The sequence below is a fragment of the Ostrinia nubilalis genome, chromosome 3 (genome assembly GCF_963855985.1).
Source record: "Ostrinia nubilalis chromosome 3, ilOstNubi1.1, whole genome shotgun sequence".
Lineage (NCBI taxonomy): Eukaryota > Metazoa > Arthropoda > Insecta > Lepidoptera > Crambidae > Ostrinia > Ostrinia nubilalis.
In genome coordinates, this window is record NC_087090.1 from 1,100,393 (window position 1) to 1,126,703 (window position 26,311).

Sequence of the window (26,311 nt, forward strand, 5' to 3'; positions counted from 1 at the left end):
AATACACAGAATATTGGATAAGATTATGATGATGCACTAATAGAAATTACTAACTTAAAAATCTATTAGTTTCCCCATGGCTTCAGAAGCGGTCGTCGAGCGTATTGAAAACGGCATTCCTTGGCGTAACAATCCGTAACATTAACTTGGTGGCGTTTATTGTAATCTCCCGTATATTAAATACTACAATGACTCGCGGCATTTTTTACCATTTCAACGTTCAGTGCTTCGTCAACGAGAAAATTCCGATCTGTGTGCGAGCGCGAGCATTCCGACTGTGGACGTTGCCCTTCTCATGAAATCCTAAAAAAACAACACCAATTGAATTGACTTTCGAAACGTCGCACTTATTCCATGTGAGCGCCTCGAGTATTTACCCCTAATTAAAAAGAAGTTGAGGTTAATAGAGATAAGAACAGTCTAACAAAGGTTAAAGAAACCTTGAGAAATTCTTTCGTTTATTGCTGATTGTTTGGGTTTGATCTTTTTCGTGGAATTTCTAAATTGTGGATTTATTTAATAAGGACCCCAGGAACGGTGTCCTTGATAAGGTTCGCGTTCGTTTTTGACTATTTGTTTAGGTATCGTTCACCAGCATCCGCTCGCAGTCAAGGCTGAACAACCGGGCTGATAAGCAGTGTTAGTGTTTACTTATTGCATAGATAGCGCTGGTCAAACACTCCCAATCTGGGTTAAACCCTTCTGGTTTGTTGAAATGTAACTCGTTGGCGATGTTTGGTGTTATAACGTTAAAAACTGCTTTAAGTGTTAATGGGAGGTGTTAATTGCGGTATCTTTATTTTCATTTAAAAGTAAATTGATGTATTTTTTCGTAAGAAGTATTCATCACATCTTAAGTAACTTTTTAAAAGTGTGCTACTGTTAGTGAATGATAAACGGCGTCTCTGAGCGCTAAGACAATGCAGATAGTATCGGCGGCCGGCGGAGCGTGGCGCCGCGCTCATTTGTCTCAATTGCCGGCATCTGCGCGCGCGCCGGTGCCGGACGACCCCTCAGGAAGGATTTGTTACTCATCCAATGTTCGCTAGTCTTCGGACGGCTTCCTCCTACCTTAAATCCTTATTTCCTTGAACAACATCCATTCTTCTAGCAAATTCCGTGCTGTTTTGTTTCAAAATTCAAACGGATTCAAGGTCGAACATACTTGCTGTATTGTCTTACGTTATCGATTATGATTTTATAGCGCAATTCAGGATTATTTAAAGAGAAGTTGTTCTTACAACCCCTTATGATGCGAATGCGAATTCACATTCATAATGCATCTATTGGACAGTTCCACATCTAAATACATACTAAAATCATCTCCTGTACCTAAATCGCATCTGGAACAGAAATACTTTGGATTAGTTCGTCAAGATTGGACCTTTGGATTAGTTCCTCCCACTGATGGCTGCGATAAGGTAATAGTTTTTGAAGCTTCTTTTAATGAGTTATAGTTTAGAAGGTTCACTGACCAAGGTCATGCGCGATAGTTTGGTGTGTTTCAGGAAGTTCTGGAATCATTCTTTCAGGAATAGGAATTTGCTGAAAACGGAAGCCGATGATAACAAGCTTTACGATTTGATAGGTTTCCTTTATTTTGTTTGACCAGTCGGATAGTTAGATATTATTGAAATACCAAGTACTAAATTAAAGCGAATAGATAACGCGCAAACGCCATAATTTAAACAGATACCTAAGAATAACAATACCTACTTACATCTTCAAACGTCCATAACGCTAATATTTTGTTTTCTGCCGGATTCGAACAAACAGCCAGCTGTTGGTTATGACGCCATGAGTAAAGAATACTATAAAATACTAGCTTTCCGCCCGCGGCTTCGCCCGCGTGGAATTTCGTTTGTTAAATTTTCCTGAATTTTCTTTGCTATAAACCTCACGGAGCCCGAGACCTTTCCAACGAATGCAAAACCGTGGAAATCGGTTCGTGCGTTCTGGAGTTATAGCGTCAGGGAGGAAAACCCGACTTATTTTTATATACCTAGTAGATTATACTTAGTCAGACAGCCGTCAAAACTGTGAACAGATGTTTGAGAAATCTTTTGCCTATCTGTACCTTGGTACTATTACTTATTCTATGCTATCTGGTTAAATTCGGCCCAAACTGGATGGCGGTCAGTTTGAGTGCGGGAGGCAAGGACGGGTTAAATTAATTGCTCGTTAATTGTTCCTGATTAAGGAAGTACACTGAGCCCATTGACGTACCAGGCGGAGAGTCGGTTTAAAACAATTACTTTAGTGTACTTTTAATATTTTCCATTACTTTGAGTGTAAAAACTGTGGTCTCTGGTCTGGTCTGAATGGCCCAGATCCAGTATTGCCAACGTTTTTGAGCTCTGAAGTCGAATAAGGCTAGCTATAAATTGGACTACAGAAGCACTTAACAACAGCACATAAACTTTATGTGTACCCACACAGATACCTACTTTCCTTAGTAAAGTTTGATTTAACTTGCTTAATATTAACATAACAATAATTCATAATATTTTTCATAACGTGCCATTGTTTTACTCTCAATATGCACACGATACAAGCACTGTGTATAAATGAAAATATGCATATTTATTTTTAACTTTACAGACCAACTCTTATGGGTTTTCGAATGTTTCAAATTTCAATCAAGTACCAAATGTTTGGCTACGGTACGGGTAGATTATTTCATTTGGCCTGTCATCGCCTAACACTGATGTTCCCCATGAACCCGACAAATGTCCATCGCGTGAGTGATTAGAGATAGCCGAGATGTATCCCAATTAGAGATTACCACACAATACCCACGCGTGCGCGCGCGCATAGAAAGTTAATGCGCGTTTTGGGTGCTCGTAACTCGTTATTATAATACAAAAACGCAAACAATAATTATGACAGATTACTGTTTGTCACAGTAGTACGGATGACACGAACACTGGGACATCTTATTTAGTTGTATTAGATGTCATTTTGCATAAAAAATTACGCAATCGGACACACTGGCAATTTATAACGCAATTTTTGATAAAAAAGAACCTGTAATTAATTTCTTTTCCTGCTTTTTGTCGACATAATTATTATAACGTGTCATAATATCTTTACTAACGTGACATAATTACTAGGGCGGAGCCAATTATATTACTTAATTAAAGGAAAAACAGCAACAAATAAAATCAATCAGGTAGTAAAATAAAGACTAGCAGCAGGTAGGTAATACATGTAAGCATTGTTTAAATAATAATTTCTTCTAATCATAATTTAATACATTAACTAAAACAATTGTAAAATAACAAATGGGAGTATTTCATTTCATTATCGAGTGTCACCCATCCGCTAATATTCCATACTGAGATTATCTATCGTCAAACCGAAGGAGTCAGTGGCAATACTGGCAATTAAATGGGATGACAATACTATTTATCAGTATCATTCGGACGCAAATTGTAGGTACACAGATTTAACGCACAAAAAGTCAATAAAAACATTTTATGCCCGTTTCCCATATTCGATCCTTGTCCAAATATGGATTTCAACTGTTAAATTTTATTCAGTTTTTGATTTTGATTAGGATTAACTAAAGAAAACCAACATTAGCTATATCATCATCGACATCTGAGTAAATTGCTTAAATACGAGTACAACTACTTACGAATACTTACATAGTTAAACAGTTCAGTTCTATGAAGAAAATTGTATTTTTTCAGTTTCTAAATATTTATTTACGTTGACTCAATGTTCAACCAACTTCTACTCTATTTTATGGGAAAATTGTCTAAGAAAAACTTCTGATGAAAAATCTACAACTTGTAGCGTAATTTTCAATGAATCGTCAAGTAGAGTTTCTATTGATATCATAAAATGCAATGATTATTGAACTTGTCTCGACCATAAATTCAATCACAATTAATAATACATAAGGGCAAACAGGTAAACGTTAAGGAACAAAAACTTCAGTTTCTATTCGACTGTGAAGTACCTACTACATACAATATTATGAGGAAGTTAAAGTATGGAAGGTGGTCTGGGGAAAGTGATATGATGCAAGTTAAATGTATTAGGTAGGTATAATTCGTACTATTACTCAGTTTATTAGTTCAGTTCAGACAATCACGTTCTATAAGTTTATTAGGGTACAGTATCAAAAGCAAACATTGATAACGGGTCTCTATTACTTTGCACCTCCTATTTTAACCGTGACTATAACCATAACCGGTGATTTTGTATGGAGTTTGACAGACTTTTGATGTTTGTTAAAGTTAAAGTAAGATGGTGCACCATCCACCAGGCTTGGTTGCATCGGATTAAAACTCAGCCTTAATCCGATGTCCGTCTATCTGTATACTGGGTACCTGCTTATTCCATCTCATGAACCTTACAAGATAGATTAAACTGTTATAACAAAAATTACCTATCGGTACGCAAACCATCGTGTGCGAGTCCGACTCGCACTTGGCTAGTTTCGGTAGTAGGTACATAGTTGCAGACATTTTGTTTTAGTATTCGCGGACTATTTCTAACACAGGAAATAACATAATACCCCTTTATGATGGATCGGGCGTTACGTCAAAAATAATTGTAGCTTGTGGTGTGGTCAGCAACAAGAGGCTACTACACCCGTATACGTAGTTTGGGTCTATCTGTCAGTGTCGCTCATGCTGTTATATCACTTTGCGTGAGAGGGATGGAAACATTCGAAATTCGGATAACTTTTTGTGGGTAGGCCCCCAATCGATGGCTCCTACGTATACTGGCGTAAGTGAAAAAAGTAAATTTTACAGGAGAGCCATTTTAGTGGCCAGAACCATATTTTTGGGTCATATCTTCTGACCTACAAAAACGAATTTAATGAAATTTCACATTTAGCCTTAACATGTAATGCTTTTGCTACTGCTGTTATCAATTTTTATATTTTTCTTATATATTTTGAGATTTTACGCATTGCCCTTTTACGTCGGCATATTTCTATAATTTCATGTATATTGTTCAACGTAAAGAGACTTAAATGACAACGTAAATATAATATTTTAAGCGATTACTCTCTTTATTTATGCATGTAATTATTTTAATTGTTATCATGTGCTATATCAATAATAAATCAGTTAGAAAAAGTCGTTTAATGTACCGTTTTACGTTTTAACGCAAATACGCCCATATACTGTGCTCGAAATTTAGTTAGGTCTTTTAACATAATGTGTCATATTTTTAAAAAATATAAATAACTTGAAAAAATCGAATTGCCTAAGGCGGGAATTGAACCCACGATGCCTTAGGCAGTTCGATTTTTTCAAGTTATTAATAATTTTCAAATTAGTTTGAGATGCGACTCTTAACGCTAAAAATTAAATAACTATATAATGTGTCATAATTTATAAATAAAACAATTTGCTAAATATTTTCATGGCTTTATTTAAGATTTGGATTATAAAAAATATATGTTTATGTAAGCAACTACTCGTATACAGGGTGTTTCTTGTAAGGTGTCAAGCCGAAGGCAGGTGATAGGTGAGGACTAGACCAATCGATTTCACCCCCATGTATGTTCTACGATTTTTCGTAGTTTAGAAGTTATCGTTAATTTTGTGATTTTTTCAAATTTCAGGACCTAGTGGCTTAATTTTTTTTTATCTTTTTTTTGGGTTGACTTTTCTCAGATTTCTTTTTTTTGACAGATTCCCTATTAGTTGCAGATATTTGAAAAAAATAATCACCTTCCTATCTTTGATGCAAGATACAAAATTTTTGCTAGAAACATAAAAAATATGCTTTTAGCAGAACATTCTAAAATTTTCAATTGAAATGTATGAGAAAAAAAAAGAATTTCCATAGGTCCAAAATAATTTTAAAAACTGCGCAGTTTTTTAAACTTTCATAATAACACAAAAAAACATGTACTTAATAGGCCATTATTTTCTGTAATCACTCCACTAAAGTGGTAAGTCGGAGATTCCGTTACATGTTTTTGACTTTCTTAGGACTAAGTAATATTTGCAATCCCCTAAGTTTACGTTATGTAGAACACATTTAGAGACAGTAACTGAAAAGATTTTTTTTTATCCACAACGTGGAAGCTCTTGCTCTTCATGTGGTATACAAAAGGGAATATGAAAATTTTGATGATTTACCACATTAGAATGCAAGAAGCTTTTGTAAATTTACGAATAATTGTTTTGCGTCGTTGTCGAATGTGCATTCAGGTTAGCGACGGACATTTTGAACATTTACTTTAAATTAAATCATTACACCCTTTTTTGCTCTCTCTCTCTCTCTCTCTCACAGACACACACACACACACACGCATACACACGCGCGCGCACACACACACACACACACACACACACACACACACACACACACACACACACACACACACACACTAACAGGTAGGTATATCAAATTTAATAGTAAAGTAACAATCACCACTGTGGTCTAGTGGTAAGACTACCTATTTAGGACAGCCAATTCCTCTGTGGTTTAGGATTCCGGGTGAAGCTCGCTGATCATCCAGCAGTTTCCAACTTTCCATCAGGTCAGATGAAGGGCAAGAGCTTCCTCGTTGTGGATAAAAAATGTTCTGTTCAGTTATTGTCTCTAAACGTGTTCTACGTAACGTACACTTAGTGGATTGCAAACATTAGTTAGTCCTAAGAAAGTCAAAAACATGCAACGGAATCTCCGACTTACTACTTTAGTAGAGCGATTACAGAAAATAATGGCCTATTATGTACATGTTTTTTTGTGTTATTATGAAAGTTTAGAAAACTGCGCAGTTTTTAAAGTTATTTTGGACCTATGGAAATTCCTTTTTTTTCTCATACATTTCAGTTGAAAATTTTAGAATGTTCTGCTAAAAGCATATTTTTTATGTTGCTAGCAAAAATTTTGTATCTTGCATCAAAGATAGGAAGGTGATTATTTTTTTCAAATATCTGCAACTAATAGGGAATCTGTAAAAAAAAAGAAATCTGAGAAAAGTCAACCCAAAAAAAAGATAAAAAAAAAATTAAGCCACTAGGTCATGAAATTTGAAAAAATCACAAAATTAACGATAACTTCTAAACTACGAAAAATCGTAAAACATACATGGGGGTGAAATCGATAGGTCTAGTCCTCACCTATCACCTGCCTTCGGCTTGACACCTTACAAGAAACACCCTGTAGATTGACGAATCGTATGATTGGGCTTTATACGTGGCGTGGTTTTGCACATACGCCTATTTGCCTAAAATTTTATTTTGTATCTAATGGAAAAAAAAATTTTTTTTCTTACTGATGTTATAGATTAGAGCAAAGTGAAATCATTGCTTAAATAATTGGAAAAAGGCGTAAGCGGCAGTTTCGCCCTTATACGTAGGAGCCATCGCAATGCAGTCCACATGCGGGTCCAATTGCAACAAAGTTCAACGTGTAGGCAGCCATGGGTTGGTGTCGAAATGGAAAGTGGATTGAAGAGACATTTAATTTTGGTCCATACTTTATATTTTTAAGATTCTGAAACGATTTATTATTGTCTGAAATTCAGTAAATTGTTTCACGACAGATATTTATATTTGAATACAATTGCATTTGTCAAGCCTTAGTAACATTAATAATATAGACAACACTTATACCAATCACAATCCCAAGAATACTTGCGTGTTTTTATAATTTTTCAATAAAAATCTCTATTATCTTGGTCGAATGGTTGAGATTCAGTTGTTACTGACAGAGAGATCGAAGATATTTGCACGCGATATGAACATAAATGTACGAGTACTTTTCCCGCACTAAGTTATGATATGCATTGCTGTTTTTACACAAGAAAGTATGGATGTGACTGTGAAAAAACAGCAATGAGTGTGAGTAATGAGTGAAGTTTCATAATATCAGCGAACTTAGGTATAAAATATTATTGCATTGTAGGAGTAAGTAATATAATAAGTAATTAAAAGATTTACAGTAAAGTACAATTTCGGCTTTGCCTTGAATTTTAAATTTATTTTTTCCGTTCTTTTTCATTTTCCATGTGCGTACGTCGTATTAAAATCTCATTTCAAGTGTTATTAAAAACTTCGAGTAAAATGCTACTACAGCTTCCTTTATTCTTGTAGCACAATAAATAGTATACTGAATGAGTAGTTCTGTGACCGGCTAATTGCCTTAAGTGTTTAAGTATTCGGATCCCGTTGGCCGTCGATTTGCGCTTCAATTTAGGCGTTTTTGCGGCGCGCGCGCAGCGGTTTCGGTCTGAGGCCACAATAAAACCCAAAACACATCGGCGAATACCATAAATTTGGTAGAATTTATTAAATTAAAATAATGTTTGTTTACTTGCTCTGATAGAAAATTTGCTAAAAATAAATATGGTGTAAAAGCTATTGTGAATTTCACCTTCTTGTTTTAGTGTATGTATTGTTGGTTGTCCTATTAATTAAATACTTAAATTGATTTTAATGAATGATACTAATTAACTGGGTTTACCTATTAAAAAAACATTTTTCATTAAGCCTTTGTAATTTGTACTGTTTCTAGCGACAGAAAATATCAGTGACGATACCATATCAGGCGCGCGTCGGTATCGCGTTACGGGGTATCGTGGTATCGGTTACGTGCGCATACGGCTTTACGTCCAGAACAATGACCCGAGAAAAAACTATGGCCGATTTATTTATAACGATTGTTATGGGGTTACTGGCTAAGTCTGCTGTGTGATTTGCCTGGAATAATAAGAAGGCTGGGTTATTATAATCCATGACTATGTTCCATGGATATTCACTGTTTATCTATTACCATCGATTTTATTGGAACGAAGTAGTTTATAATCTGTTTAATTCAACGCGTAGATTGAAATTAGGTTCTGAAAGACCACTCGAATACCGGTGCATACGTTTCGAAAAACCTACGAATTTTCCACATTAAAGGTGGTCCTTTAACACGAAAAATTCGTAGGTTTTTCTTCTACATAGGAGTTTTAACGACTACAGAGACCCTGTTGATTGCACCATGGACATTGATTTCTACATTTATGAAATTACTTATTATGCGTATCGATTGGTTCAGAAACTGTAGGTGTTGTGTTGACACTGTACAGCAATACTTATTTCACTGTTTTCATTGCGCAAAGCCGTTGCGTTTATTGAACCTACTAAATATCAATTGGAACCGCTCTTTCTATTCCGTAGTTTTATGATTTTAATTTTGCAAATACAAAGTCAATGATATAACAAGAATATTTGAATAATGCAAAGAATAATAATCTTATCGACGATTTTAGACGACAAACGTATGGGCTTATCGCGTAAAATCGATAAAATGGCGCGAAAAACGCTAATCGCGGCGTGAATCTACAGGTTGCTGGCTGTAATTTGTGCTGTAATGGTCATCGTAAGACTGTAGATTTAGGAAAGTATTCAATCGCTGTCTACAATTAACAAAAGCATAGGTACAACACGTGTACATCATAAATACGACTAAAAGCGGGTTTTCCCCGTGGATAAAATTCACACTTACTCCGGAAGCCGAGGCAAAATAGCATGCGCGCGCGCAGAGCATACGAATTAGGGAAACTGGATGTAAACGAACTGGGGACAGTCAAGGCTGCCACGGGACGTATTATATGCTAATCCATATGGCATCATGGCATTGGAATATATTACATTGGTAGCACGTGGTTTATTAGCCGCAGATTTTAGTAAAGCTTTAAATTGCCTTTGCTTACTACTTATTACCTACGGACTTACCTATTACTTGAGACTTTTAACTAAGATATAACAGTACGAGTATCAAGTTAATTGATCTCAAAGTGATTTTCATAAAAATATACTTATTTATAACGCAGACAATCTAAATTAATACAAACAGTTTCAAAGTCAAAGTCAGCGTTAATGAGCGTATTGCGGAAGTTAGACATCTAGAAATTCCTGAAAAGGCTAATTTGCATACAGGTGATCGAACTTCTTGCCATAGTAGACTAATACATGTAGTAGACTCTCTAGTATCTTCTGATTATATGTATAAACTTGTTGATTTTACTGTTAGTAGTACCTAGTTAGAAAATTTTATCGTGCAATGACAATTTTATATCAAGGTTGGTACCTAGTAGATTAAGGAATAAAACATTCTTTGCTTAAACGCCTACTGGTCACTGTAGATTGAGCGTGCGAATCATTGAGGACAGCTCGTGGGGATGAGTGTCCTTCTTGTGATAGTTTCAGTATGTGGGTGATAGAGTCTATCTATTTAATAGACAATTGGTTCCCAAAGTGCAGGGGAGGCGCAAAGACCTTAAAAGGGGGGCGCGGGCCATCTGTGTACTTAAGTACAAAAAACCTGCGACCGCTGAGAGAATGCATTCCAGACTGCTCGATACGATCAATAAATAATCTTGACTGGAGGAGGGGGGGGCGCGGAATTTTTGTATGGTCGAAAGGGGGCGCGTCTCAAATAAGTTAGGGAACCCCTGTAATAGACGTGTCAAAATAGGGTGCTTGTTTGCAGGGCACTATTACTGTTTATGCGTACTGCTTGTAACGCCATGCAAATATGTTGCGTCGTGAGTACAATGTATTAACTGTATTCCATGCTCATGGGTCGTAGATGTTATTTTAATCGCAATCAAAAAGGCAGTCTCCCGGTGAAATGCGCTGGCGCAGCCGTTACCGCTTCCTTCGGTCTGATGCTTTAGGGTTACCACTGTGTTCTAAAAAAAACTTAAGAAAACATACTGAGACACATAGTTATGAAATGGGTGCTTTGGTGGAAGTAGTTACAGTTTGTATATTCGTAAGAGATTTTCGCCTTACGTTTACGTACATGTTTTTCTTTACCAATTAATTTCTATAAGAAATATTTTAACCCTTTCTTTATTGAAATCCTGGTGGCAAATGTTGTTTTAAATATGGTAATGAAACGTTTCATATGTTCTCATTTTTTGTAATTAACCCAAATTGGAAACGTTACCAGCCCTAGAGATGCACCGAGACTTTGATGCTGTCCACTCGTTAAATTTTATCTTTCGGATGCGGTATCGCGCAATTCAATCATGTATCGACCTCAAATATTTACATTGCAGCTTATCTGAAGTTTTTTAAAGCTTTTTTAAGACTTCAACTTCCTTACCATACGTACGACAGTTAACATTTTAACATAGGTACTATCCAATTTTCCAATCCAAGCGAGAGAGTTTTGTTTCTGATTCGAATGTTCAAATAAATAGAAGTGGCTTATCTAACTTCGGAAATGTTTCGTTCAATTTAATTTAGGTATGTCGTATTTTATAACCGTGACGGTCACGGGCAACTGTGATGTAAGTATTCGCTCATAACAATAGTTTGTCCGTCGAAAGTGAACGAAACCACAGAATACTTAATAGTCAAGACTAAAGTCAGTGCTTTGACCATTTAGTGATTCGATTTAACTTTCTCGCGTGTTCTTTTTACTTATCTATATCCGGTTTGGTGACGAACTGTACCTAATGAAAGATAATAATAATAATAAATACACTTTATTGCACACCAAAGATAAGAACAGAAAGAAAAGGAACACACAAGGTACAACTAGGCGGTCTTATCGCTATGAAGCGTTCTCTTCCAGACAACCTATGGTGAGGACAGAGACAGATTTGGTAATCTTAGTTTTGAAAATAAGTTGTAGATGCTCTTTGCTGAAATGATGCAATTTTTATTAAGCCGTGGCTTATTTTCTATCCTTTGATGCGGACGTCATTTGCAAATACATAACAAAATTATGAAATGTAACAATAGTCCATGGGTTTTCTTACTAACTGGTTATCCTCTTCAGAAAAAAATCCATTAGTTCAAACGATTTGCATTCAAAGTGACTCACGCACTATAGCGCCGTACTATCAACATCCCAAACGCGCGGTCGCGGTTGACATTGATTTCTGTCGGCGCCCGCGCACGCCCGGACTGTTTGCGAGTTGCAGCGCGCATTCCATTGGTTCAGGGTTGCCAATTCAGCTCTATCATCGATTTCTATTGGGCAAGACTACACAGCCAAGCTTTGGTTACTTTAATATCACGTGATAACACTTTGGGCTCCTTTCATAGTTCTATTTTAGATACTTCTAATAATTTTAATAAAATCAATCGCTACAAAATCTAATTGTCAGTCCATTCGGCCGATCCAAATGGCGTCACTGTGGAATCAATCAATATTAAACATAAAACTTTAACATTCAAATATTGTAAAAATTCGTATACATATTTTCAAATTGGATATTCAATTGCAATTCCTACTTAAAACTTACATCACAAACTCATGTAACTTAATTATAAAAAAAGTTAAAGAAATACTTATGTAGTCAATTGATTAGCAATATGATTTCTAATGAAATTACTCAATACTCAATTATTTATTGCATTCATAATGTTACAAAGATGGTAGAAATACGTCAGCTGTTTTGTAGATAATATCATTTTTGGCAGCCCTAGCAAAGCTAATATTAAAACACATTAGTCTGTTTGATCCGTGGATTTACGAGGGACTACAACAGCCCTTGTTTGGGTGTTTTGCATTAACGCATTTATAGCTTTCTGATTGACACTTGTATTTATTGGTATTGCAGTTAGCAGGAACATTACGATTCTGCGGACGTAAATCATGCACTGTTGTTGGGTAAGGCAAGCCAAGCGATGTTAGGGAATTTGTAAATTATGAATGTAGAGTTCATAGTCTATAGATTTGAAATAGTTCCTTGGTTTAGCCTTTACCTGTCTTAAAATGTAGAGTAGAAACGTAAGCGGCTTTTAACCCAGAATTAACCCTACCACTGCTTCGGGACAAAAAATGGGCCAGTCAGTATTGAGAAGAGAGACACCTCAAGAAACTTAGTCACTATTATCTACTTATTCATATTAATGGTTCTTGAATGCAAGTTTGACTGTCAGCCACGGATGAAAAATCTGTTTTAATTCAATACCTTTATAATACTTTACGCACATTTCAATGTTACTTTTATTTATTGTGCACTCAAGGTTGAATGCTGCTAACTTAATAACTTCTATTCATGGCTTTGTCACAATTTGTCCGTTTATGATTTCAATCTGTCACAGAAAACTTTATTACGATCAGAATCACTTAATAAATATTTCTGGTGGTCCATTACACATGTGTGTGTATGTGCCCCAGTCAAGATATACCATGTATGGTAGAAACTTGCTATAACTTTGGTAATTTATGTAAAAAAATCAATGAATTGAATTCTGTTTGACTAGGAAGTGATATTTTATTTGATTTTCGCGTAGGTTGTGTAGGACCGATCGTGTAAGTTTTGAGAGGCTGTAATTTATGTTGGCTTTATAGCCCGACGTGGTTTTACTCGACCCAGCTGTACGCCGAATTTGGATCGGCGGCCGTAACCTCTTCCCACGTGCGTACGGTGTACAAACATACGATATATGGCCCGCTGTATACAAGGCAACACAATACCTGCCTTTCATTTATATCAAGCAAAATCCGAGAATGCCAGTCTTCATTTGCGGGAAGTTAAAATGCATAATCTTGTCCGTAATAATTGTTCAGTTATAAAAATCCGTTCTCTACTTCAGTTATGAAAAGAGAAGCAAACATGCGTCCATCAAATAGACCCTCACGAAATGGTTTGGTATTGGTGAATTATTGGACTTCAATAGGTAGGTACTTGTTTAAAATTAAAATATTTTCACACATTGTTGTTGGCTGACTGTACTTGTTGAGTAGGTATGTTTTACACATAAATAGGTAACAGATAATAAATATGTCAATCGAAAATAGAGAGCTGTAGCACATACAGCACTCGTCAATCAAACAAATACATTAGCGTAGTTAACAATAAATTGTTTCAAATTATTTTTTCATTCATTTGTTTGAAACTTGATTGCACAAAGAACAGAGTACGAAATGCGAAATTAATATTTTTTTATTTCACTATTCAATTCTATGTTTGTTAATTTAAAGTTAATTAACTGCAAGATATACATTTCCAATTAGTTCTAGAAGGGAAACATTGTTAACAATACAGTGCGCAGGAAATTATTACCTTGATGTATTGTTGTTTACGTAAGTTATGGAGTACTTTATGGTATTATACCTACCGTTTATGTAACCATTGAGTACAACGTTGGCGTATACCTTTGATCCAACATTGGCGTAGTAGCTACAGCCTTTGTTTAAGTGTCGAAATGTTGTTCTCCCAAATTAAGTGCATTGTGAATGTTAACAAGTCGCTAACATAACCGTCTTGCTAAATTCGGCTCATTTTATATGTCATATTAACGACCTAACTTTTTAACTCGGTGACCGCTATTGTTTTCTGTATAAGGTTATGATAATAAATTACATTTGGATAAATAATTTATGTAGAGCCGTCAAACTGACATGAAACTGCTATTAACATTACAAGACTCAATGACAATTTGAATTTAAGAGTCCTTGAAGATGTCATTTATAAACCCTCTCCAGAATCCAGGGTTCTCTTTTGCTTCATAACATTACATACTACCTGTCCGTGTTAATATCTTGTTTGAACAAATATAACTCATTGGCTTTATTATTTTTAAAGAGGAAAACACCAATTTGTTTAATTGTCGCGTTTCACCGCATGTTTACGTTTCAATTTAACCGGTTGATTAATGTGAATTTAATTTGCACTCTGGCGCACGTGTTTATTAGGTTTTACAGCTTTTCTCCAATAAAAATGCACGAAACACGTGACGTGTGTTCCTTGCACTTACTTGCATCTATCGTGAAAACGTGATCGTTATTTAGTGTTGCGGTTATAATGTAACCAAAGTATGTGGAGTGTCATGTCATGACGCATTGAGCCAATAGGCAGTCAAATCATAAGATAAATTCATCTTCCTACTTTGAAAAATACAACAGTAGTTTTAGTGTTTAGGCCATACGGTATTCAGCTTAATTAATAATAGAAATCGTTAATAGAATAATCGGTTTTGGGTAAACAAGAAACCGAGCAGTTGGAGTAAATCAAATGTTATTTCTAATTAATCCGCATTCCGTTCTTAATGAACGAGTGTATTTTATCTTTCCGGGTCCCATAAAAACATAACTCGACGTTTTTTATTCCAACTATTATTGCGTTCGAAAGTGTAAGTAAAGCCGTAATATTATTTAGACGGTATCTTAAACGGTACATTCGACTAATTTCATCACGTAATAGTCAATCGGTTGAGAAAATCTTTAATTTAGACGCCAACGTTGAAGACTTTTTCACTTACCATCAATACCTTAGTCGGTCGTGGCCGTAGTTGTCCTTTCAACCAAATGACGTCCACTGCTGGACAAAGGCCTCCTCCAAGGATTTCCATAATGACCGGTCCTGCGCTGCCCGCATCCAGGTTCTTCCAGCGACCTTCACCAGATCGTGGGTCCACCTAGTGGTGGGCCTGCCCACGCTACATCTCCGGTATTTAATCTTTACTTTTACATTATTTTGTACCATTTGTCTTTTTACCATTTTATTTTTACTATTTGATTCTACATAGTTTTCTTCTGATTTTGTAAAACGTGAAAGATTCACGGTTATTTTTAACTATAAGTATGTATTTAATTTTTTCTAAATTGCCATACCTAAGTTTACAAAAGATTAAGAAAATCCTCTAATATGCATGGCAAGTTTGCTTTGTGGCGTCTTGTGAGGTCTGCCATAAATGACGCCATAAAACTGCTGGCTACATGTCCAACTGTGACCAAACTGTCATCTTGTAATTGTAACGGTATAACGACAATATTTATTTCATCAGCATCATTGTAGAGCTCTTTATTTTAGAACGGCTGAGAAAGGTAACTGAGTTTCTTGAACTGATTCTTCTCAGCACTGGCCCCTTTACTGTCCCGAAGCAGTGACAGGATAAAAGTACTTAATAGATGTAAAAGCGCCTATTTGCATAAACTATTTTCATAAAAATACATTTATATCACTACCGATGTGAAATATACTACGCTGTCTATTTTAATATGTATAATGTTAGATCGGATGGGCAGTAGCAATGCTGATTGATTATGGCTAATTAAGGCTGTAATAATTACGGGAATTACAGCCGTGATTTGCTGTAATTTGCGTACGCACAATTAAAGTCATTTGCTGGCCACGAGGTACGATCGGCAAAACAAGCTAGAAGCATAACTAGTCCATATATTACCTACCATTGATATACATAAAATGTGCTCTAATTTAAGTTATTATATTGAAATGGATATTAATTTAATACAAATACTTAAAGTTAACGCTAAATATCATCATCATCATCATTTCAGCCACAGGACGTCCACTGCTGAACATAGGCCTCCCCCAATGACTTCCACATCACACGGCACGCTAAATATAAATAACGATACATTTTTAGGTGTTGTTTCTTAGCAATTAGCGAGTATTCAATACATTACATGTTTTTCTATAGATCAACACTAAGTTGGTCCCGATTTCCTCTATGCAAAATTAAAGGGCTGTAGTTAATTACTACCAGTACTAAAACTAAAGCTTTAATTAGCTTGGACTTATGATGTAATGCTGACTGTACTTTACGGTTTACCTGACGTGTTACATCTGTAACGCCCAATCTTAACATGAAAGGGTAAGCGTAACCTTCTAAAGTACCAACTCGTACCTTGATGTAATTAATTAGGCAGTTTTATGAAAATATTACCATTCACTTTAGATTTTAAAGATATTTGCTTTCAGTAGCTATCATAGATAGAGATACAAATTGCTTTAAATTATCAAAAGACGCAGACATTTTTAATGGAAGACCAAACATTTTCGTAAAGATGAATTCCTATCTTACGCGTATTTTACACGCAACTGATTTTGTCATTATGGCGACATTAGCCACTTTCTTTTCGCCCGTGTGTTAATTTTAAAAGTGCCATAACACAAAAAGATAATCACAGTTGACATAAAGGCTTAGTAGCCTCAATCGTTCGGTCGTCGGGCCAAGCAAGAAGCTTAGAACAATGTAGCGCGCACAAAAAAGCGGTAATGGTCCGCAGATGCAGCGGATGCGCGGGAGTTGGCCACGCCTTGCGCTGCGCTGCGTGGAGCCAGGCACATGTCGATAGATCTCTTAGTTCACATCATTGCTTATTGTTACAGTGACGTAAAATGACACAGGCCACTATTTATCTATATTAATCACCAATAAATTCTTTACTAAAGATCCCAAAGGAAGCAAATGTTTAACTGGTTGATTCCTCTAATATGGCTCATGCAAAAAAGAAAGAGCTTGAATGTAAGCTCTTTCTTTTTCGAGTGGGTAATTGATAGCTCTGAAAGTTAGTGAATTTAGAAATCTGAGCCTTCGGTCTATCGTAGCTCTTCTTGAAGTATCGACACTCGTACACCACTAACGACTTCCTCGACCTTTACATCTTTGTAATTATTCGTTTGCGAATGAGGCCGTTAGTCGACGCGGCCGCCGACTAGTTGACGAATTGATCAATTGATGCACACATTCTATTGTTACTTCTTTTGTTAGAGTCGTGGAGTACACTTGTAGATAATTTCTTTTTTTAAGGTTTTTTGGCAAGTCCTAAGTTTGGATGATGAATGGATAGGTGTTGACATTACCTACTACATTCCTACTATTGACTTGATTTACTCATGATACTAAACTTGCAGCATAGAGGACTAAAGATTTTACTTAGGCGCACTTCAAATACTATGGACTTGGGATCACTTTTCTCATCAGATTTTATCAGTGCTGCTGACTGCTGCTATTTTCTAAGTTAGCCAATGATTTCTTAAACTTACGCAGATTACGATTTATTATTTACTTAGTTATTTCAATAACGTTTCACCGCTCATACGGGCTAATAGTTATGGAATGTTTAAAAACCTTGTTCAAATGCCTCCTCAAGGCAGCGCTAGCGAAGCAATTATCTGGAAAATATCATCATGTTGAACAGCAAGTGAGTGTAGTGAAAAACGAGTATTTGCTTGTAATTGGCTATATTTCCCGGACGTCCGTGGTTTGTTCGTTCACGTCGCGGCGGCTTTCTAGGCCCATTGTCACGAGATGCCATCGGTTGCATATCGAGGGATTTAAAATGCTTTCGTTGCTCTTTATGTGGGGGTGAAGTGGCAGAATGGAAATTGACTGTTAAATTACCTCGAGCACAGTATCAAAGTAATATAGTCACAAAACTGTGGAAATTGATTGTTAAACGAGGCTACTTCGAACACAGCATCAAACACACAACACACTATAGTCACAAAACTGTTAGTAAATTAGAGCACACCTACTGTTTTCCTAACTTAAAATAAAAATTATAAAACAGTGGCTATTAGTAACCTTTGGCATTAGAAAAAAAATGTACCACCCGGTAGCAAAATTGTTGATAAATAACTATAAAATAGCCTCAATTCTTCTCAGTTAATTTATAATAAAGAGGGCGTTGGATGGAACACTCAGAAAATCACACACTTTACAATAAAAACCACCAAACCTCATAAAAACAATCACCTGTCTAAGAAAAAAAAAAACTCGTTCGTAATTTCGCGCTGCAACTGCTTTGGTTCCCATCGGAACAGATACGCAAGGCCGCAGAGTCCCGATTTCCCGGGTCATGTCATGTCCCACAATGGGCACAATGGGCAGGTAGAGTGTTCCCAGAAGTGCATCCGGCGCCACTCGACACATGTGCTATTACACAAATCTCACAAAATTCTGGGCATATAAAAATACGAGTATCTCTACATTCAATGTAGATCTATTTTCGTAGGGGACACCTAGGAGAGTTGTGACAATTTTTACTTTAGGGGCCATATCTCGCTCAAAAAAAATTCCACAGCTATGAATCATACAAATTAATGTAGAGCCGTCCCTTCTGTTTCTGTCACCAAAGTTAAGTAAACTATTAGGGTTTCTAAGAAAATCACAAAAATCCTAGACCACTCCCTCTGTCACAACTCTCCTAGCACCGAGGTAAGTTGTGACAGATACCGAGGTGAGTTGTGACAGCATTGTATTTCATCTATTAGATATAAAAATACCATAATACTCAATAAAATATGATTTTTTAGCAAAAAAAGTACTTTGATCATCCTTTAGTAGCAATTAAAACAAATAGTTATAGGATGTTCTTATACAGATTGATTGAGCCACATTTCTCCAGCTTTCATTTTTCTCCCACGACACTGGATTTTTTTGAAATTACATTTTTTTAGCTAATATTATAGTCACTTAATATATTTTCTTCCTCTTCTGTAAAAATAAAATAGTCGTGGTGGTATAATCCATACACGGAGCTTCGCCTTCTGGGTTTACTTGATAAGCCTCTTTGTTCCTTGACAAGTTTAGATTGTAACAGGTCGCAGCATATCTTAAACTTTAACCCTTTAACCTAATCACTTCATAAGGTCCTAGATTTCGACTCTAGCAAGCAGTTCCTCTATATGGCTTTCATGTATAGTTATTAGGCATTCTGAATCAAAAAAGTAGCAGCATGCAAAATTATACAAATTATGAACCTACTAACACACAAAAAAACATCTAAAAACATCGTGGAAATGGCCCATCAAAAATTGTAAGCTAGGAGAGTTGTGACAGACTGTCACAACTCTCCTAGGTGTTTCAAATGACGACTTGGTTCGAATAATAATTTTTATTTTCTTAACACGATGCGCACACAAAAGATCAGTGCTACATTTTGAGACCTGAATAACCATGCAACTTGAGAAAAAATAACACAACAGTGCACATATACTAAAACATGATATAAATTGAATTAAATTTTTGAAGAAAAACTTACTTTTCGCATTTTTTTGTACACAGACGTCATATTTACGTAACCGTGTCTCTTGTGCCGCCGGCAGGTACTTAGTCAAGAGGAGCGTCTTAAAAGCGACAAACAAGCGTTTTTACCAGCTTCCTAACTATACTAAGTAAGGAGAAATCGTCCTTGTCACAACTCACCTCTGTCACAACTCTCCTAGGTCTCCCCTACCTACGTCACAAATAGGTAATAAATTAGTATAAATAAATCTATGTAGACTTTAAAAAATACATATTGTGTGACAGAGATGCCCTTCTATTCAAACTTGGTGTTGTGTTTCTTACGCCAAACAGTTGTTAGAGATTATTTTAACTGAGTAAAATAACTCTTGAAGGTTGCAGTATTGTATTGTATTGTCTTGTATTACCGTCTTGTGTTGTGCAATTTAAAAAAGCTCAATAAGAGTCACTCTGCAAAAAAAAAACTTAAACTAATATTAATTTGTTTGGAAACACTTCATTCCAAAAGTTATTAAGTAAAATTAAATCTGTAATGTCATCAGTGACGGAGCTTTACGATATCGATACATTATAACCCTAGTTTTATATAAATCAACAAATCGATTTAAATGGTATTGATCAATTTTTACGATTTACTTACATCCGCAGAAGTTGCCCCAATAGGAAACGCAGATACATTAAAATGTTGCCAATCTGGTGTTGCGTCTTATTCGAAAATACTGGATTGTTACTTTATTAGCATCTTGCAAAATTGCAACCACATTTGAATAGCCACTGGTCACTGCTGAAACGTATTACTAATTGAAAGAAAATCACTGTTAACTCATAGCAATGGTCATAAAAATAAAATCTTTAATCATCATCATTTCAGCCATAGGACGTCCACTGCTGAACATAGGCATCCCCCAATGCTTTCCATGTTGATCGATTGGTAGCGGCCTGCGTCCAGCGCTTCCGGAAGATCTTTAATAGTCTTTAATTATAAATAAACAACATAAAATTAAACTGCCTAAGGCGGGAAACCCACGACCTTTCGCTTGCCGGGCGACTGCTCTTCCATCTGAGCTACTCAGACACTGGATGAGCCCGTCGAAATTTTCAAGTGTAATACGCTGTTTAACGGCCATTTTTTTCTCCAGGTGTCGGAATGCTAAAGCACGTCGCGGTGTCCCCGCACCGCACGCGCGCCGACTCCGTGAGCCTCGCCTCGTCCGCGTCCTGCTGCAGCCTGGGCAGCCTTGAGCACCGCCACGACTCCGTCACCGACCTCTCGCATCGCACGGTGAGTCTATCAGACCCTCCGTCACACACAGCCTCCAAGGGAAACCCGCATCTGTCTCCATCACAAACGGTCTATAGCTGCTATCTATAGCGATAGACTTAGCGATTCCTCGAGACTCGTTTCTTAGGATTCTATTGTTGAATCGTTGTATAGTCAGCATGATTATCTAGACTCCGTAGGAACCCTAAGCGCGCCTCGTATACGTCCTGTTGCAGTCTCGAGCACCGCCACGATTTCGTCACCGACCTCTCGTATCACAGTTTGAGTCTCCATCACATCTCCGAAGGTAAATTTACATCTCTCACTGAGTGAAACTTTTAAGGACTTTATGATTCCTTGACACATTGTTTCTTGGACTTTTCTTTTCCTTTTGAGTTGATTTGTCAGCATGATTATCTAAACCACAAACCGTTGTTGTACGCTTTAGTTTATGCAAATTCTGTAATCCATCAGATATTTTAGTTGAAACTCAATTAGATTCATCTTCTTTAGTGCTACTGGTCTCCAAGCCTGTTGAATTGTTTCCCGCGATTCGTCATTATACTGTCACAGTCAATGCTATGTTGATGTCCGTAATAGTAATGAGAAATCTGATAGCCCTCGACCACCGTGCGTCATTTTCGATTTCACTTTCGTGGAGCGCCCGGTGTTAATGGCGGAATCGCCTCTGCTTCCCATCAAATACGATATGCCATGAGAAAATACCGATCGCAAGTGTAGCCGAAGGGGCAGGAAGCGTTTGTGGACTCAACTTCTGATAACGTACTTATCGAAGAATTTAAATATTCAAATTGGTAGCAAATATTTGACTTTATATCGCTTATCGTTCTGGTGAGGCCACCGTCTTCAATTAGTGAACCAAAACTGTTGGGTTTTCTAATTGACCTTTGTTTCGTTAAAAGATGATTTACCGGGATTATTAAAGTTAATTAGCGGGTAATATCGCGTGAGACGAAAATAAGAGGCGATATAATTTTATTGTATGGGAATATTGTTTAGACGACAATGAATTTTCGACATTGTACCCACTCAGTGGCTTATTAATTAAGCTCGGTAATGACATTTGATGGCCGACTGAGATATCGTCAGTTGCAGGTTCACTTGGGGTAACTGACAAAATACGGTTTTTGAGTTAAGTATACAGTTTTTCTTAGTTTTTTCTGCTCTTTCGAATGGTATACATTAAAAAATTCTAGCTTTAAAAAAACACGGACATTTTCAGGTGTGAACTTTTCAGATTCCCTTCACAATTTTGGTGTAACTGACATTGTAATAATTTTACCAGGTTGAATTGGTGTATCTGTAATAATGTAAAAATTTTGCTACAAAACTTTGCAATTACACTGATTTGCTAAGGTTTATAACATGAAATAAAATAGGAATTTAGAAAGTTTTAAGGCAAATTACATTATTATTATACCAGCAGTATCAGTTAAAGAAGTTAAAGTTAGCTCAACAAAAAAAAATTGAAATTGAGCAACTATCCAGCCAACTAGGCGTCACTGCGCGTTGCTAACATTAACCTGTTGTTACTCTGTTACTTTTACTGTTGTAGTACTCATGACCTTAATTCAACATTGATAGAAAGAGGTGGGAAATTAAATCTATTTTGTTTTCAGTTTAATTTGCCCCGTAGAGCTAAATACGGTATTGGTAAGTCAAAGCTTAAAAAAATATTGAAATTACTTAGTTTCACAGTAATACTTTAGTTATTTCAATATTTCTGTCTTAAAAAAATTAAATACACATATTTTCTTGATTTTCATGGCTTTTTAAACATTTTTTAATAAATAAAATAAAAGTTACTTCTAATAAAATTAAAAAATAAATAAAGAAAACGACAAAATGTTATTTTTTTCATGAATTCTCTTATTTTTTAATACTTTTACATAAATTATACAGCAACTAAGTAAACAAAACCCAGCAAATACTTCAAATTATTTTAATTTGGGCAGTACTTACACCAATTTGACCTATGTTTTTTCCAAAAGTATGGTGTAAAATTAGTGTAACTGTCAAAAGTACAAAAATACATTGGTGTAACTGCAATTTATTTCCTTAATTAAGACATATTAGATAATTCTTTTTATTTAATCGAAAACCGCGTAGAATTCTAAGCATTTCTGTAAAAACAGATCCAAAAAATGTTGAATAGGAAAAAAGTTATGTCCGAAAAAAACTTTAAACGGCTCTACTGTAAAACTGTATTTTGTCAGTTACCCCAAGTGAACCTGCAACTGACGATATGCGATTTCTCGATTGTCTCGAGTCGCGGTATGGTTTGGGAGCAGATAAGTGCATTGTGTGCGCGCGCAATGGAAAGTGAGACCGAGACGTGAGACTGTTTCAAAACTATAGTTTCAGGGGACATTCCTGTCAACTACTATTACTATTATTGGTATAAATCGAAGTAACTAATACGAGTAATATGCGCTGGCCAACACAAAACCATTCATCAAGCTGTGTCTCATAAAAACCCTGGTTTCTGATTTTATAGGCGTTGCAGTAGCTAACACTCAATCGACAAGGCTAAGAACACTATTTAAACTCTTAGCTGGAGTAGACGCTATTGAGTATTTTTAAATTATGATTATAGTTTATATTTTATCGCTATTGTAAGTCTATGAGTAACAGCTATGGGTTATGGCGTCTACACCGTGTGAAGCTCACATGTTTATGCCATTACTCGTCACCTCGGAAACCCGTTGTTATAATTAACGCGAACCACATGCTACCTAAATCCTTGTTAACTACTTAAGCGTCGCTTTATTGCTTCATTTGTCCTACTTTATAGAGATTTTATGGTCCATATATTGTTTATGCAGCCTTTGTCTTATTTCGGCAGATGATTAATTCTCCGCGATATTTTTATGAAGGCTTATAAACTCAGGATGAACTAAGTAGGTAAGTAGGTAAAACTATACAAGATGTTTGGTTTTTCACAAGATACACCTTTAAAGAAAGGCTTTAACATTAATATTGAGCAGATTATCAGTCAAATTACGCTATTCTTCTCTCCTTGCTTCATATTTAATGTCTAGGTATATATTTTAATAAAATATGTATAGTGCCTTCAGATATTAATGTGCTCACCACACCAAATTTTGCACTATACAGAATTCGAACACGCAATAACTGTGCGTTTTACAGTTATATGCCTGGTGGTCGTCACATTGTCGTCAAGTAATCCATGTTTCGAATGATGATTTCTACCGCCATATCGGTTTATCTTTATTAAAGTTTATAGTCTGCATTACAAATAGACAATAGATGATCACAGCGCTCGGCGCCCGCGCAGCGTGAAAGCGGGATGCGCAGGAAGTGACGCGCCGCACGTGACGAGACGACATGGCGGCTGGCATGATGGCGTAGGCCTTTCCCTCAATATCTGAAAGTCCAGAGTTAATATGATAGTAAATTAAATTATTAATTAACGACGAAACATGCCCTGAAGTGCAATCAACACACCTAGATGACCAAGTAGATGATATGGAAACAATCAATGAAAATAAACGATTTTTCTAAATTTTCTATTCATTAGGAATTTAGGAAATTCCTTCCCTTGTTGTTGTGGATTGTTTTGCATTAAAATTGCCTGTAGGTGAAGTTTTCAGAATATTTTAAAAAGATAATCAAGCTTTCCCTTCGGTGGTAGTTATCGGTAAACAAAACGTCCTAGGTAATGACTAGTTTAATGCTTAAAATGTGGAAATTCATGCAGTTTATTGATTTAGCACCTAGTTTCCCGATTATAATCACTGTTTCATTAAAGGCGTTTCCGACGCACTGACATTTTCTAACATGCGCAAGCGCAAGACATTAAAACTGCATAATGGCGCAGTTCCGATACTATGCGCAATCAACCAGCGCGTTTTACCGCATACTTTAATAAATAGCATCGACTGAGTAACTTACATTTCAATTTCTCTTTTTTAAATAATTATATTTTTAAAATACGACGTTAATTTATTAATTAGGTACCTCGACATAGTGCCACGACAATTAAAATCCTTTTTCGCAGTGACACTGCGGCAGTGGGCAAGTACTTACCCATATAATTCGTACGACCAGTTTTTAAGGGAATGCAGAATTTTTATTAGGTAGCTACTTACTTATCTTTCAATTTACCTCACTTGTGATTATACCCCGGACGCAGTTAACTTATAAATACGGGAAAATGTAACTTGCGTGCTTTGATAAACATACTTTTGCCGCAGATTCTGCTTTCCCATTAACATTTCAACCATAACAGCAAATCCTAACGGGTGCAAAACGCGCGTTTCCGCAAAAAACGCTTCATATCCACACAATGCAGCGCTGCACCGCACATGTCGCGTCGATCGTGGGAACGCGTGCGCATATTGTGTCCCGACCTAAACTACTACTTTACTCCTTATTACAGCCAACTAAGATCCACAATCCTACAGAAGTGGACACGGCGATCACAAGAAACTTATCCCACCAATCCCGATCTACTGCCATGATCCCTAATACCACAGTAATAAGACGCACTGGACAAACCCAGTACATGACGTATCTAATTGACAATGTCTAAACATGTAGCACAGTGCAGCACTTGGCACAATTTCTTGACATCTCACACATTAGACACGTTATTAATCGACGACCTTTGAGATAACTCTAAATGTGGACACTATGAACATCAATTGTATCAATAATATTTGTCCTGAGAATCGCGTCGCTATGACAAGTGCGTGGCAAAATAGTGATATCAATTATAATAATAACAATGTACAAAAAATGTCGCAAGATTAAAGAGCTGATGCCGTTATAAAGCTCTACCATTATTTGTCATTAACAAACAATATGAGAAAGTTCATAAGAATCGGGGGCGGCACCGCCATTGTCTCAGATTGTATGGAAACCGACATCTAGGGGCAATTAGCCTGGGCTCTCATGGCTGCATGGCGGGAATATCGATTTATTTAAAGCGCGTTAAGTCTAGGCTAGATTCTAGATAAGGTAACAAGAAGCATTATACTCTGACAACTTAATTGTACTACCACTATCTTCGAATGTTTAAGTTCTCGTGTGATAATGATGGTGTTGTACCAGCGTGCAGCGGTGAGCTTGAAATTAGGATTTCATCTAAAATTGAACTCATCTAACTTGACTATAATGTAGAGGATGTTGCGGATCCAACTACAAGTGATTACGCAGATAATTTTCGGGGTATTCGGATCGACTTTGAAAGTCGGATGGATAGTACCACCTCTTTCGCTCATGGTAGAATCCAATTGTGAGTGAGAGAGGTAGATAACGAAATAGATTTGCAGAGTAGGCTTAGTAA

The 26,311-nt window shown here is 36.4% G+C and overlaps 1 protein-coding gene across 1 annotated transcript in view; it reads left to right on the forward strand.

The window, feature by feature from the left end:
* Nucleotides 1-26,311, forward strand: part of LOC135088034 (uncharacterized) — a 72,159-nt gene that overhangs the window by 3,127 nt on the left and 42,721 nt on the right. Inside the window, exon 2 of the mRNA XM_063982914.1 lies at nt 20,858-21,000. Coding sequence (XP_063838984.1) covers nt 20,866-21,000 — 135 coding nt within the window. The 5' untranslated portion in view covers nt 20,858-20,865. The remainder of the gene's footprint in view (nt 1-20,857; nt 21,001-26,311) is intronic.